The sequence below is a fragment of the Accipiter gentilis genome, chromosome 21, assembly GCF_929443795.1.
Source record: "Accipiter gentilis chromosome 21, bAccGen1.1, whole genome shotgun sequence".
Lineage (NCBI taxonomy): Eukaryota > Metazoa > Chordata > Aves > Accipitriformes > Accipitridae > Astur > Astur gentilis.
The window spans coordinates 19,633,005-19,648,913 of NC_064900.1; the positions used below are offsets into that span (position 1 = coordinate 19,633,005).

The following is a 15,909-nucleotide window of genomic DNA, read 5'->3' on the forward strand; positions in this document are numbered from 1 at the left end:
ACCCTTGCTGAACTTCTGAGTTCCTGTTGATGGACTCCTCCAGGCAGTCAGGGTCCCTCTGGATGGCAGCCCTGCCTTCTACCTCCAGGATGCCATCCACGAGCTTCACGATGATGTGGTTGGTCTCCTCACTTATGTCAGTATGGGAGCGGGGAGTAAGTGTATGTACGTATAACTTCAAGTGCGAATATCTTTTTCGCTAGTCTAATGCAGCAATTGGATTGAAAACTGGATTGAATCCAGAAAACCGGAATGAGCTTCCTAATTAAGCCCTGGTTCTAGTCGGAATTTAATTCCGTATATTCTCATGTGTAGACGCAAGAGGTGTATGTTAACCCATAACGACTGTGGTGGAATGGCTTCTCACTGACATAAGTTAATAAAATTGAGTACTGATAGATATTTTGGAATTATTGGAGATTTGCATTTTCTATACAGATAAGCTAACTTTAGAAAAAGAATGCTATGTGGCGTAATTGCCTAATGAAATGGTGAAATAAATATTTTAAGAACTTTGAATTACAAATTTAAGAATGATCAGCCTCCGTCAATATGAAACTGGAAAATTATGCAGTTAAGAGCATGTCACTTTCCAGGGCTAGGTGGATCAATAGTTTTGGTTTTGTGCATTTAGGAAAAGAGTAGAGGTTGTATTTTTCTTCCTTACTGTACTTTATATTCAGCCTTTTATTTTTATGCCATTCTTTATGCAAAATATCAATAAACAAAATGAAGTTTTAATTTGTCTTTCGTTGACTACTTTCTATTGATTACTTGGAGCTCAAGAGAGCTAATTATTTCAAATTCTGCATCTACTGAGGTCTCTTCCCTCTCAAATATCTACTCTATTAAAATATTTTGTACTAGAGTATTTGATGAGAAAAGTCATAATGCTTTTTCCTGGAACTTTTGATTTCAAACAGCAAATGTGAGTGTAGTAATCACTGATTTTTATGTTTTTATTTTTTTCTCCCTTACCCAGGTCAATCTGTGAAGCTGTTTGTAGTTTACAGAGTATTTGTATACAAGTATTATCGTATGGTAGAAAATCTGAAATAATAATTGCAATGCTATGCAAATTATGTTGTGGGTTTTTTTTTTTATTTAAGGATGTTTCTGGAATGCCAGCTCTTTGTCGTCCTGTTGCAGAGGCAGGAGGGGGGTTTGATTATCGACTAGCCATGGCTATTCCAGATAAGTGGATACAGGTGAGAACTTTTTAAAAATATGTTCTGCTTTTCAAAGTGGGATGTTTCTCTATCTGTGCATACACAAAGCCACTTCTGAATCCTACTGACATATTTTACTCTCTCTCCTGTTAATGTCCTATTACAAGAAATTCTGACAGGCTAGAGTACAGGAATTAGTGGCTGAAATGAGAGCTGTCAGATACTCATCTTCTGAAACCTACATGATGAGTTCAGGGGCTATTCTTTCCATTCAGCTGATATGTTTTCTTTGTGCAATACACGTAGACTCATTGCATTTGCATTAACCTATATCTTGCAACAACTGTAGAATGGATAGTCTATATTGAATGTGAACAGGTAGATAAGTAGTTAAGCATATGCATATAAATATAAAAAAACCTCCACACTGAAAACATGCATTGAACCCTCCTGAAATTGGGCATAGTAATTGGCATTGAACATAGGTAGAGCTTAAAGTTTAACCAAAGTAAATGTAAGTGAATTATACAAACACCAGCAATTATTACAGTGGAGTAACAAAAAGAATAATAAAAATATAAAAATCTGTAAATGCTCTTCAAGAACAATAATATACTAAAAAATACTGTCTAGGGTAAGGATTTAAATCACCTTTTTCCTTAATACAGAGAATCACAAGAAAAGGAATAAAACACTAAATAATCTCAAAAGGCTTCTAGTGATGTTTTAGAGAATGTTTTTCAATTAAATAGAAGATTGCATCCAAATCCCTCAGGCTATCATCATGATCTGGAAAACAATAAATGTTTTATATGGCCATTAATGCTTCAATAAATATAGTGAGTAGCTTAAAATAAAACCAAATTAACTTATCTTCAGCATCTTTCACTTTTGTAACTAGGAGGTGGAGAACCGATTGAAAAACAGTTTTCAAACCTCTTTTTGTTCAGAAGACAAACTTGTCAGCTTTTCCAACAGGGACAGCATCATTAAACTTTGGAGCGTGTAATTTGGATCCTGGAATGCATTGAGGGCTCATTTTTGTAGTATCAAGAAACACCTTGTTGTGATGGCTTTTTTTTTTTTTTTTTTCCCTTACACCTTCAACTTCCTTACCACACTTTAGGAAGGGCAAAGATGAGTAATTTCCTAGATGGGCAAAATGCAAGTGGCCAAGTTCATATTACAAAGAAAAAAGCAGATTGTAGAATTTTACAAGGGCAAAAGATGGATAATCTAATTTAGGAATCTCTGATATGGTCTGCTTATTTTAATTTGCAATACTAGGGGAAGAAATGTACCTATTCTGCGCTTAGTTCCGTTCTTTAACTGGAAAAATTATCTTGCAGCCTAAGCATGTGCTTAACACAGGACAGCAGGTGGATGGTTAGCACACTGATGGGATGTTGGGTGTAAATTCAGCTATGATAGTCTAGGCTGTTTCCCAGCAGACTCCAGTTATATAGGAATATGTTGATTGTACAAGGTCATAGGGTGATGCAGGCAGGAAGCTTCTAGCTAAGGAAACTGCAAATAAGCAACCACAGCAGAAGGCCTTGAGTTAGAGAAAGAGGTGATGCATGTAGATCATAAAATTTCTTGAAGCAAAAATAAGGCTGAAATGATTGGAAGGGAAAAGTTTAGAAACAGAGTCTATCAGCTGTTATCAAACTATCCTAGACTGCTTGCTGTCATTTCTGTCCAGCTATTAAGTAGGTACCTGTTTAATAGCAAGTTTTCTAGGCAACTTCCTAAAATCAGTTTCAAACCTGGAGGATCTTCAGGGTTCCATGAACTAATTCTGAGGGATCTGTAAAAGTAAGATAAGCTGTTTGTCATAACAGTGGCTATACTAGTTCAGATTAAAGATAGATGTAGTACATAACATGATGCTGCATAGGGTCCTGAATGTGTTCAGAGCCAGAATTTATGGAGTCAACGCCCCTGACCCCTACCACCCCGGAGAAAAAGGCTGTTTAGGAATACATGACCAATTAAGGTCAGAATGTTAAATTTTACAGCATCATATCAGCCATTTCAGTGTTACTGCCTTTTTATCACTTTTATTTTTATGTCTATATATTTACGTACATGTATTTAAGTTGTAGTGATCAATGGAGGTCTATAAAGAACTATAGAAAAAAGAAAAGACTAACACTGAAATTGGACTAGATTTAGAAGAGGGAGAAAATAGTGTCATACGAGGCAGAAAATTCCTATTGACGTGATTTAATTTAAATTGCTAAAAACCAGGAGCTAGCATGGCAAAAAATGTAAAGATTTTTTTTTTGTATTACAAAGCTTTGGCATTGAAAGTGCTTTGGAACTGACCGGCAATTCACAGATCGGGCAACGTGCAAGTCCCTGCGCTAAGCACCTTCTCATGTTATTGTGTACTTCATGGCAATAGCACAGTGCTATCTTGCAGTGATCCATTCCCCACCACACATCCCAGTGGTTAAGCTATAGTTAGAAGCTGCCATATGCCAGGGTTGCTTGAAATACAGGACTTTCAATATCATGTGTAGGTACATGTGTGCCCACATATTTCTTCCCAGGTTTTGGTTCAGTGCTTTCTTGCAGTTCCTATCAATCACATTGCCTGCTGTATCAAAGGATTCACATGATAGAAGGCAAGTCCTGTTGTCCATGCTTATACGTGGAAGTACAGGAGAAACAAAGTGTTCTAGCTGTTATATTTCTCTAGTGGAATTGAAAAGAAAAAATCTCTTTGGATTATCAGAGAAAACTCATCACTTCAAAACTTGTGAACAGAAGTTAAAGGAATACAGTTCACAATCCATTGGAAATTTCTGTGCCAAGATAATGAAGAAAGGTAGTAATCTACTGTTAGTTAAAATAGCAATAACTTTTCAATGATCTTTCCTTTATTTCTGCAGATAATTAAGGAGCTGAAAGATGAAGACTGGAATATGGGCAATATTGTGCATACATTAACAAACAGACGGTATGAAGAAAAATACATTGCATATGCAGAGAGTCATGACCAGGTATTTTATCTGTTTGTTTGTTTATATTTAAACAAGCAAAAGATGAGGTTTAGAGGTTTGGCGGGTTTTGTTTTTTAAAAATGAGGCTGAGTTGAGAAGGATAGGCAACAATTTCAGAGATAAGTAGATCTGGACTACTGCTAGGGGTTTTTTGGTTGGGTTTTCTTGTGGGCTTTTTTTGTTGTTTTGTTTTGATCCCTCTTTTTAATTAAGGAATCCTGCTTGGAGTGTGTGGGTGTTGTTGTTTTTCAGTTTTGTTTTTAAGAAATGAGTCCTAGCTTCTTGGTTTGCCTGCCTGTCATAGGACATAGGAGGACATATGAATGCATATAATCCATACTTTTGAAAATCTGGTTTCCATAAAGTAAGCTGGAGCACTATTTATGACAAGCATAAACAATATCACAATTTAGCAAATTTGTTCAGTGAATCAGTGTTTGCAGCTGTTGTATTCCCTTCAAGAATATATTTCCTCTCCGAAAGTATTGCAAACATCCTGTTTTGAGATCTAAATGAAATATTCTTTAAAGTTTGGTTCAAAACACAGCAATTGTAATGGTTCTGTATATAGAAAAATGAAAAAGTAATGATGAGTTTGGATAATACTCGCCTCCCACAGTCTTTGTAATGGTTGTATCTGAAGAATCAGAAAACACATTGGTTGAGTATTTAAAAAGTTAGAAAATTGCTTTTATTTTTTTAAGTAACCTAACTTCAACTTTCCTCTACATAATAGAGGTTGATACTCTATTTGCTATACCTTCTATAATAAAAGTCAACAGAAATGTCCAAAACAAGGCCTATATTTTATTTTAAAGAAGAGAATTTTGAGTTTATCCACTTCATTTTGTGTACCTATTTACATTCTTATCTCAGAGACTGTTACACAGTATTCACTTAGGGCATGAGAGAAGAGTCCTAATCCTGGTAAAGAACTTCAGGTATTACTTAGAAATGCATATTATTCTGTGATTATTTGCTTTTGTAAAAGCTGATTCTTCATCCTAAAGCATGACATATAGTATTACGGTTGCTGTTCTTTTATTTCATGCTGGATTTTATCAATTGAGTTGTTTTCCATATCACTATGTATTTTGGGGTTAGAATCTCATACTTGAGAAGATCTATTTTTTATTTTTTTATTTTTTTTTTTTAAAAAAGACTATTGCAGATCTACACCAGGATGATACGTGAAAAGTAAGATAGAAAAACAAAATGGGAGTGTAGATAAAATTCAGTCTGAATATACTTGAAGTGATGCAGGTGAAGGGCTGAAACGATTCTAGTTTCTTATATGTTGTAATGGGCTACAAGCTGACTATTACCACTCAACAGGGCCTCGTGGTTATAAGACTTGTGTGAAAACAGCAACTCAATGCTAATAGCTTTCAAAAAAAGCAAATAAAGTACTGGAATTATTATGAATGGAATGGGGAGCAAAGAACAAAATCAGTATGCCACTGCAGTCTTTCATGGTTTGTGTGCACCTTGAATGTTGGAGGCAGATTTGGTCCTGTATATCAAAGGCTGTGAGAGAGTTGGTAAGAATAATAGCAGGTGTGGATTGGTTTTCATAAGAAGAAAACTAAATACACTAAGATTCTTCAGGGCAGAAGAGAGATCACTGAAGGGGGAAGGATAATGGTTTATAAAAATGGCTGGCATAGAAAACATGAAGAGGGAACATTTATCTTCTCTTCTAATAGAAAGATTAGGGGATACTAAATAATACCAACAAATGTCACATTCTGAGTCCAGAGAAGAGTTGTTCATTGCAGTCTTCAGTCTTGCCACCATTGCGTAGGAATTATTTTTTTTAAAAGATAATTTTTTACTTGAGGGAATCATCTATATATGCTGTTACACTGCTAGTTGGAAAACTAAAGGATGATGGTGCTTTTCAGCTAGACCTGTTTACAACTCATCTGTCCCTCTGGAATCGAGTGAGTTTTCATGTTATAATATAAAGTGAGAATTGGGGTAATTGAGCAAAAAAATAGCTATTTTGCATACAAATGCTCGAAAATGTTTTCAACTACCTTCATGCTAATATATTACATTAATCCTTGTTACATAGCATTTGTGTGGCCTTTCTCGAGTAACAGTAAGCACTAGCAAGTTAGTAATTCAGTCACTGTTTTTAGACATAATTACTAGTTTGTTTTTCTCTTGTGTGAAATCACAGAAAACCAATCACATTCTTGATTGCATATAAATGTTTCATATTCAGTCTGCATCCTTAAATCAGGAGTGTTGTTAATACCCCTTTATTTGTACATCCCAGGAACTGAGATGTTTGCTTTCTTATTTTCTGTGTTTTCTATAAAAATTCCAAAATGGTAGGTCACTTTTGGCATATGGAGTTGACACTAATATGTCATATTTGATATCTGTAGGCAAAAAGGTTCTTGGATGTAATAGAGCAGTTTGAACCCATCAGGTGAAATGTAGGACCACAACAGGGGTTAGACAGCTATTAGTTTATTGATCACGTACTCGTACTCCAATAAGTGTGAGGAGCCACAGTAACCATGTGGAGGGTTGCAAGGGGAAAACAAACGGTCGGGTCTGGCATCCACTCAAGGCTCAGCTCCAGGACGTTCCTGCTTCAATTTACATACTTTCTCTTTTTGGCAGCGGATTATATATATCACACCCACATGACTACACATAACACAATACAAAGTTGTAGTAATTAGAAGGTTAGAGTCACTGTGACCTCGTGATCATCGGCGGTGGCAGGATGGTTTCTTTGTGAATAGAGACCAGATCATGCACACCAAGCCGTGTCCTTGACTCCTCGCCAGTCTTCCAAGTCCTCCCTTTATGATAGAGTGCCTGCTTTAAAAAAATGTATTAGAAATGCTTCTAGTATACCAAGGATTTTCTTCACTTTTTTTTTTTTTTGAATTGTTATAGGCACTTGTTGGTGATAAGACATTGGCGTTTCGACTGATGGATGCAGAGATGTATACAAACATGAGTGTGCTCTCGCCTCTTACTCCAGTTATTGATCGTGGAATACAGCTTCATAAAATGATTCGTCTCATTACTCATGCACTTGGAGGAGAGAGCTATCTGAACTTCATGGGTAAGTAACCTTAGGAAAAAGTCTTTCATTTTCTCATCTACAGAATGCTTGGCAGGGAAATAAAACAGTCTGACATGATCTTACATCTACAGTATTTATCACCATGCTGAAGTTCGGAGCATAAATGCTTTTATAAATGTTTAGTACAAAAGGTAATATGCATTGTTTTTCTGTCTGTAAGATGTATTATAAGATAAGAAAATAGAATCAATGTGGTCCCCAATTGTAAGAGAAATAACATTTAAAAATGTGGTAAGCTTTAGTTCACATTACTCTGATTTAAAACTCAGACTAGTATTTTAATTGCTGTTCTGCAAGTTTGTCAGGTGGTGAACCTTGCTTTACACAGCTGGGTTGACTTTCATCTCTGTTCTTCTACTCTCCTAAACTTTTTTAGGGTAACAGTAAATTTACTAAAGATAGCTCTGTGCTTATTTCAGTTATTGTCAGGAAGTAATCTGGTATCAGCTGAATTATGTTTCATTGCTTCTTAGTCAAGAGCAGGGGCTTAATGAGGGAGACAAGGGCAAATCACAGAGATGGGCACATCCTGCTATCAAAGCGGGGAAATAGTAAGGGTTAGCAGTACTTTCTTTTTCTTCATAAGTTGTAAAATACAACTTTTGCATTGCTTCCAATAGTTAATCTTATTTAATCAGCAAGTTACAGTTCCATGTAGTCATCTTAAAAGTTGAATGTTGTTCTTAGTTTTATATGAAATGCTGAAGCTATTTATGCTTGATGCTCTTTATGCTATTCATGATATTCATTCATTCCTCAATTTCTTTGCAAAATAATCCTTTATAGTAAAAATCATAGTTCTGTAATGTGGTGTGACAAGTTCTGTATAGCAGTTGTGATTGTCTCATGGGGGAAAAAAGGTTGAAATCATGCTGTAAATGACCATCTCAGTTTTCTGACAACAAAACACTTGAAAATTATAGAAGTTTTAGCTTAATACTGCCTTCAACTTCTATTGTTAAATGTTTTGTATTATCAAGTTAAAGGGGGTTGTTGGATGTATATTGCTCTTCTTCCAGGATAGTATATTTAAAAATACATTTTTCTAATTAAAAAAATGGAAACTATTAATAAGGCAATGGTGGCATTTGATTTAAGCATGTCTGTGCTGATATATGTTTTTCTCCTTGGTATTAGAAGAACGCTCAAAAAAGACCATGTTAGTGGGTTTTCTTAAAAACAATTAAATCAACTTAAGTACAGAACAAATCAATTCAGTATATGGTATACTAGCAAAACTATTGCTTTCAATAAAATGCAGAAGTTTTTCCCAAGAGTGAAAAAGAGTTAATGAAATAAATATTTATTATGTGTGTATTCAGGCACCAAAATGTGCAAGGTATGATGTGTGCGCTTCTGTTCAAACTAGTGATACTACAATAGTTAAGGAAGCAGGTGTTTAAAAAATACGCCAGCTAAACTGCAGATGTCTCTGGCCCAGATTGACTTGGTAAGGTTAGAAAAATGATCAGTAATTCAACGTGGCATGTTAAATCCAGTGTGTCAATGCAGGTTGATTGAGCAATTAATTTTGTGTATCCTTGAGTACTGCAAATGTTTCGCTAACTGTGTTATAGTTTGCTATATGTAAAAGGTGAAAAGATTGTAATAAATGTTGGAGGAGAAAACATATAAATTCAGAATGCTTGCAATCTGGTGTACTTAAAATGCACATGGCAGCATGCTATCTAGTTAAGCAAATACAGTGACAAATTAATTGTTTAACTTTCAGTTTTGAGTGAATGCCGAGAGTGAGGAAGAAAAGCCTCCTGTGGGCTGGGGGGAGGAGTGGAAATCTCCTTTCACAACATCTGGAAAAGGCACTCCACATGCCTCTGTGCTTCCCTAGGTCCTTCCATAAATGTCTTGTACCTTTGTTTTCTGAAAAGAAAGACAACAAAGCAACATACTGCTTTCTCAATGCTTTGCTCACCTTAAGGAAAAACAAACAACTTCTAAAAATACGTTGTATCAGGAATGGAAATCTGTTTTCTCAAATGTATACTGGAATTTCTCTTTGAAGATCTTGAATAATATTTAATTACACCTATGCTGGAGTATCATTTGTACTCCATCTGTGCAAGGAGATTCTTGTTGAGAGAAGTTGTACCCCATTGAGCACTGAACACTGTGGCTTTCTCCCATGTTTCTCACTTTTCATTCTGGATGATTCTCTGTCCTTCTTGCAGGCATCTATAAGGAACCACTGCAAAAATCCATGAAGTTGTTATTATTTTTCATGTTTCTTGATGTTTAATTTTCACTGAATGCTTTTATTTTCCTTCTCAATTGCATATATCCCAGTATAGGAAATCAGCGATGTATGCAAACTTAAATGTGAATAGGAAAGTTTTGTCATTTCAGTAAATTGGTTCACTTGTAACACAAACCATTGGGAGCATTCTTTCTTCTGGTCTGTGTTTCGGTTTTCTGTGCAGCTTTGCAAGTACTCTCTGGGGCTTCATGTGCCCATCTGGCATGGAAGGCTTAACCTAGAAAGCAAAAAACTCCATATGCTTGGCTGAAAATGAGCACGACAATGATAAACGTCCTGCTGTAGTGAATGAACACTCTGGAAGGCCAGTTTGTTTAATAGTTTAAAAAGTAGCAATTGTTTTGAAACCTGGGCTATGTCCAAATCCTCTGCTTTCAAAGCAGGTAGGGAGTAACAATGCTAATGCAGCTGTAGTTTGTTCAACCCAACTCCTGTTTTAAGACAAGAGATTTTAATACTGAGACTGGCCAGTAGTGGTCAGAAGATGTCATACAACTTCAGGAAATCATGAAAATTACAAGTTCTGCACAATGCTTTAGTAGGGTCACAGGTGATGCTTCTTTAAGGGTTTCCTCTGCCACAGCTAAGCTTCAATGAAGATGTTGACATAGTACACATCTGGTTGTCTGAACTTACATGACACTTAAAGAGAAAGCCCTAAGCATTCACAGTGTGTGCCTATATTAAATAGTGGAAGTAATTTTATTATTAGAAATAATGGAGAAAAAAGTCTCTCTTTGTACTCAAGTATGTTTTTGTAGTCATAGTGTTATTGAAATAAATATGCATCTAATATTAACTTAATTAAAACCAGAAATGTATGTGGAAAAATACTTGGAGACATAGATCTTTGCCCTCTCTAATATGAAGTTTTGAAAACAAATCCAAAATAAAACCCCTGTATCTGACTAAAATTCTTTATTGTCAATTTAATCCCCTACAAAATAACAAAAAGACTTAAGATTTGAGTCTACTTCCTCAATTGCTAAATAAGGACTAATAGAAGTTGTTAGAAGACTCCTAGAATACTACACAAACCTTCTGATCTCACCTTGAAACTAAAGCAACCACTGTTGTTACCAGCTGGACAATGTTGAACTTCAGTTTAAAGACTATCACATACTTCCTGAAAATAATAGTTGAACTTACCACTACAAAACTGTTCTGTCTGTACATTGTTTCATTTTCCTTTGGCTTCATTTTCCATCCTTTCCCTTAAGAAAAGCTGCAGACAACTGTAATTGTTTCTTCCCCTTAATTTTTTTTTTTCTCTTGCTCATTGCCTGTGCCCTGCACTTGCATAGCTCTTTGCCAGTCCCACAGGGTTTCTGTCAGTTTTTCAGTGAACTTGCTTCCATGTTCCCTCCTTACCTTGCAAGATACATCTGTTTGTCTATCTAGATTTAGACAAACAAGGGTAGCTGGTTTCTGTCCTAGAATAGACATAAGATGCAGCCCAAGGGCCCTTAAATAGCATTTTACGTCCTTGGAATCCTTTATAGCACAAATATCTACTGTTTTATGCCACTGTAGGGTCTTGCTTTTCAGCTTGCTAACAGTCATTTTCTTGCTTCCTTCTTCATTTTAAATTGGCTTAAACTCAAATCTATTGATTTAAATGGAGATTAGTTCCTACATGAACTTCTAGCGCTATTTTTCATTAATTTTCTATAGTAAAACAACTCTTAATTAGAACTCCAGAGACTAGGTCTCTCTCCCTGAGAAACAACTTTTATATATATTCATATATATATATATATATATATATAAAAGCTAGAAAATGATTTGCAGTAACTAGAACATTTTTTGCAATCATGAGCATTGACTGATGGTGTTAATGTTTGGGTCGACATTTACCTCTGTTTTGTTAGGTCATTTACACAGTAGTTTATCTACTTTCTCTACACTTTGGGGGTTTTTTTGATGTGCTAAAACAGTTTCTTCTCTAATGGTTTGGTATGATGAGACCTTGTTCTCTCTTTGGCCTTAAAAATAAAATAAAATGCTATGCATCATCTAGTCCTTTGAGTATTTTGGAGAAAGAAACTTAATTTTTTATTCTTTTTTTAAACTGCAGGATTTTTTGAACAGAAGGCTTGTGAAAATATGTTGACAAACAAGAAAAGGAATGGTGCAAAAACTGTATAGTAGCACCAATATCAGAGTGGGAAATGTGTGTACGATTTACTTTAAGAATATTAATTAAGGATTTGAAATAAAAATGTTACAACATAACTTAAAATATAAATGAGACTATTAGTTAAAACAGAATCTGAAATACTTCTTTTTCTATTTATTCTAGATAAAAAGAAATTTTATCAGGAACAAGGATATTTAGCTTAAACCTAAGGGGTTTTCTTTTCTTACACATATTGCAAGCAAATCACTTTTTATTTTTCTGTACACTTTCTTACCCATATTACTCTTGTGCACTGGTTACAGTGTGACTTTCTAGACCATGATCTAAGAAATGTCTGTGCAAGAGCCAAGGAGAACTTTAAACTAGTTCCCTTCAGTCAGCTCCTTTTGATAAACAACCTTGAAGTGCTCAGTTGGTAAAGACTCCAGATTAGGATACGTAGTTTGAAGTCATCCTTCTTAATATGCTTACCTAGTATACCTGGCAAATGTGCTTTCTGTGCTGCCAGTTCTACCAGATGCATTAATTTCATGGCAGTGTGACAGAAACAATTATCTTCATTTTAAGGTAGAAAACAAGAAATGTGTAATGTGAAACCCTACCTACAGTTTGGCACAGACTTGTCCTGTAGTGATAGACCACCTACAACTTTGTTCCGTACTACCCTGTATGACCCCACTCACAACTTGGGGTGGGCAGTGGCAGGGGGAAGAATCCAGATGCGTAGATGAGGCTTTACTAATTGCTTTGAGAGTCCTTCTGGAAGGTCTAGAGGTGTAAACTGTTAATGTTTGCTGTTCATTTAGAGTTGATTGAAGCAAACTTCATTTCTGTGCTTGCTCAAAACACATTAGAATGACTGGGAAAAAAGCAATTAAAGAGAGACTGTCTCATAATTCAAAACTAAACCACAAACACACACAAACTGATTTTCCCTCTGTCCCACCTCCTCTTCACAAATTAAGTATGTCCAAATACTAGAAAACCGTTGTGGGAGTTGATTGTACTTCCTCCTTGAGAAGGAATCTCCGTATCTGTGTGTATGTCATTTGAATGCATAAATAAAACAGGTACTAGCAGCAGTCTATACGTGTGGTGGTGCATTGGTGTCTATGCTATGGCTTGTCAAGTCAGGAACCTTCAAACGGAAACCTTCACAGTCAGCAGCATCCTTAGAACTGCACAAGAATCAACAATTGCTGCAATCGTGTTCATGGATTGAAATCTGAGTAGGATTTTCCCGAGTAGGAGCGAAAATCCTCTAAATTGAGGTAGCTGTTGTGTATGGTGCTCTTTTCTTCTTTCAGAGTAATGCTGATGTTTCCTTTATTTGTTCTTAAGTCTTAAGTCTGCAGGGTATCAGATATTCCAGTATTAGTGGAGTGTATTTGCAGTAAATCAAGCCATTGTGACATTTTGTTTCAGTTACAAGGTGGGTTTTTTTGAAGGATGGGTAGTTTTCTAGTTGTTTTTCTCTGTTACTGATATAAAGAGATTTGATTTTTAAACCTGAGTTAAGTTATTTTGGTGGCCACAGATTTTTTTATTTATTATGCTTAGTACCGTCATTTAACCACGGTGATAGTGTTACTCAGACTTCTGCTAATGTCTCGAGGTTTTTTCTTAAAGATTCCATCTCTTGCCTTGCATCTTGTATGAATTGTACAGCTCACAGTTCAGACTCGTAACATCTTTTCCGTCATCATGTGTGAGTGCCTCCAACCTGGTCTACTGATATAATAGTTTGTATGATTTAGGGCTTCTTAAAGAATAATAAATGAAGTTGTAAAACAAATATATTGATGTCGTATTAGAAACAAGAGTTCCATTTCTGTTTGTATGACAGCCTTCATTTTTGCTTTATTGTTGTTTTGAAGAACAGTCATGCTAGTAGGCCTCTGTATATAATAACTTGACACTATATATTATAACTACACTTTCAGCACAGGTTTTTGGAGGCATTTCTCTTTCCAAGCGTTCAGAATCGTAATTTATTACAGAAATGATCACAATCATATTGTTATGAAAAGCTTTTATCACATCTTCTGGATTTCTAACTCTACAGGGCATGGCTGTTGTTCTGTTCTTTCATAATTATTTGTTTGTTTGTTTTTCTCCATAGTTACAAAGTTTGGAAACTCTTTTTGGTAAACTATAATTATATACAGATGGCATTGATTAGTTTTACTTACCTGTCTTTTATGAAAAAAAGAAAATACTCTCTAGTTAAAGATAAATCTAGACTACAATATTCTGACTAAATTATATTTTGGTTTCAGTTTCTTCACCTTGAATTCAAATACATTTAAAATCAATAGCTTTACCTCACTTTCGGGCTTTTTGGCTTTTTTTAATTCAGAATGTAAGCACTGTAGTAGCAGCTCTGTCTTACAAATGTATCTCAAATTTATTGAGAGTTGTGCATATAAATGCACATACTCATACATAAGGAACTGTTTTGATTAGTTGTGAGATGTGGTGAAAAATTAAGATTTCTGTAGAGGACAGAATATTCTTGCCTGTTAGTATGGAAGTGTGATATTTTTTGTAAATTTGATAATATATTAAAAATTGGGGTTTATATGTATGTATGCAAATGTATATAAGAAGGTTTCTTTGCTCAATGATTCATTAAATGTGTAAGCAATTAAGTGTAGTCATCTTACACCTTCTATGCTGCAGTTAACTTGGATCCAAACAAAACTCTTTGAATGTTTTCTGTTTCTATACTTTTCAGGTGCTTTAAGATGTTACATAGTGTAGTTACTCTAAAATTTTTTAAAAGCTTGTTTCATCCAATGAACTCTTTGTTAACCATTAGGGCTTTAGAAGAGCCTTGACGTTGTATGGCATGTAAAAGTGTCTTTGTGTGATGATTGTGTCTGTAACTCCTTTTTAAGAGGAAAAAAAATTATCTAGCTGGTTCCCTCTTCTGACTACAGAGCACTCTTCGAGATATGTATGTGTTTTTCTTATGGTCATGTGAAGATTTGGTCCATCACTGCATGTATTCAGAATGATAGGTTGACTATACTTATTATAGCTAACCTATAGACTTCTGCTTCTAACACTCTGGGTCCTTGGTTGGAAGACATGGTGCGAAACTGAAAGGAAGACAAAAGTATTTTTGGATTTTCATGTAAATGTTAAGTTGATCTGTAGATGAGACTGGAATCCAACATCCAGGTCTCCATTTGGATTACAAAAAATAATTAATTTGCCTTTCTGAGAAGGAGTAGGCTTGTTTGGTGGCTTGGGCTTTTTTTCCCCTCTGTTGTACCTTCTTCAATAAATTCAGGTAATAACATGTAGTTTTCACATAGAACATAGCTTCTGCTTTGTCACAAAGCAGAGAAGTAATGTTTATTTCCTAGTTTATCAACATTGCTACTGACATGCTTAGTGCAGGAGGTCACGCATTTCCTGGATGCCAGTTGTCTAGAGAAATGGTCTACCTGTTGACAATTAAATCTGTGCAAGGCCATCACTTGAAGAACTTTGTGTGTAAGAGGAGGGAAAAAGGTTACGTATGTCCCATTCAAATAGTGGTAAATATGTTGTTTATGATAAAGCTTTTGTCTTTTCTCTCCCTACTGCTCACTGTACTTCATACAGTTTTGATGCTGATAATTTATCAGTACTTGTTTTAAGTTACTTATTTCTGAAACCCCTAATGCTGAAAAGAAGCTACAGTGGCCTCTCACCACACCCAGCTGTCTTTTACTTCTACTTTTTGTAGTCTGTCTGTACTCTGTAATCTGGAAAGGGCTCAGCAATTGCATGGCCAAGAGAAAAATGGATCTATTTTGTCCAAAACCATCTACCAAAGAGTAAAAAATTTCTTCCTGATTATATTTTATAGGCTGGCTTTTAGAGAGAGAGAGAGGTGACACAAACCACATTTTCCTTTATGTCCCAATCAAGTAATTTAGCAACACAAAACTGTAGTAAGCTGGTGTAAGAGCACGCATAAGAATTTGTTAATCAGCAACCCTACCTTTGGCGATGCGTTGTTCTTTTTCAGACTATTTTTGGGCTATGCAGAGCCAAATAGAATTAAACCCCACATGTTATGCAGTAAGGAATTGTTATTTTGAGACATGATTGAGCAGGTGACATTTTGTATTAGTAAAGTCTGAATAATAGATCCTTAGGCATACATTCCAATTTGGATTTTAATGTGTGCTGTTGTGGTAATTTGA

At 35.4% G+C, this 15,909-nt stretch overlaps 1 protein-coding gene across 2 annotated transcripts in view; it reads left to right on the forward strand.

Moving 5' to 3' along the window:
- Positions 1–15,909, forward strand: part of GBE1 (1,4-alpha-glucan branching enzyme 1) — a 164,315-nt gene that overhangs the window by 100,123 nt on the left and 48,283 nt on the right. For both annotated transcript variants that reach the window (XM_049825023.1, XM_049825022.1), the window contains exons 10-12: positions 1,110–1,208; positions 4,070–4,180; positions 7,100–7,271. In XM_049825023.1, the coding sequence (XP_049680980.1) occupies positions 1,110–1,208; positions 4,070–4,180; positions 7,100–7,271 (382 nt within the window). The remainder of the gene's footprint in view (positions 1–1,109; positions 1,209–4,069; positions 4,181–7,099; positions 7,272–15,909) is intronic.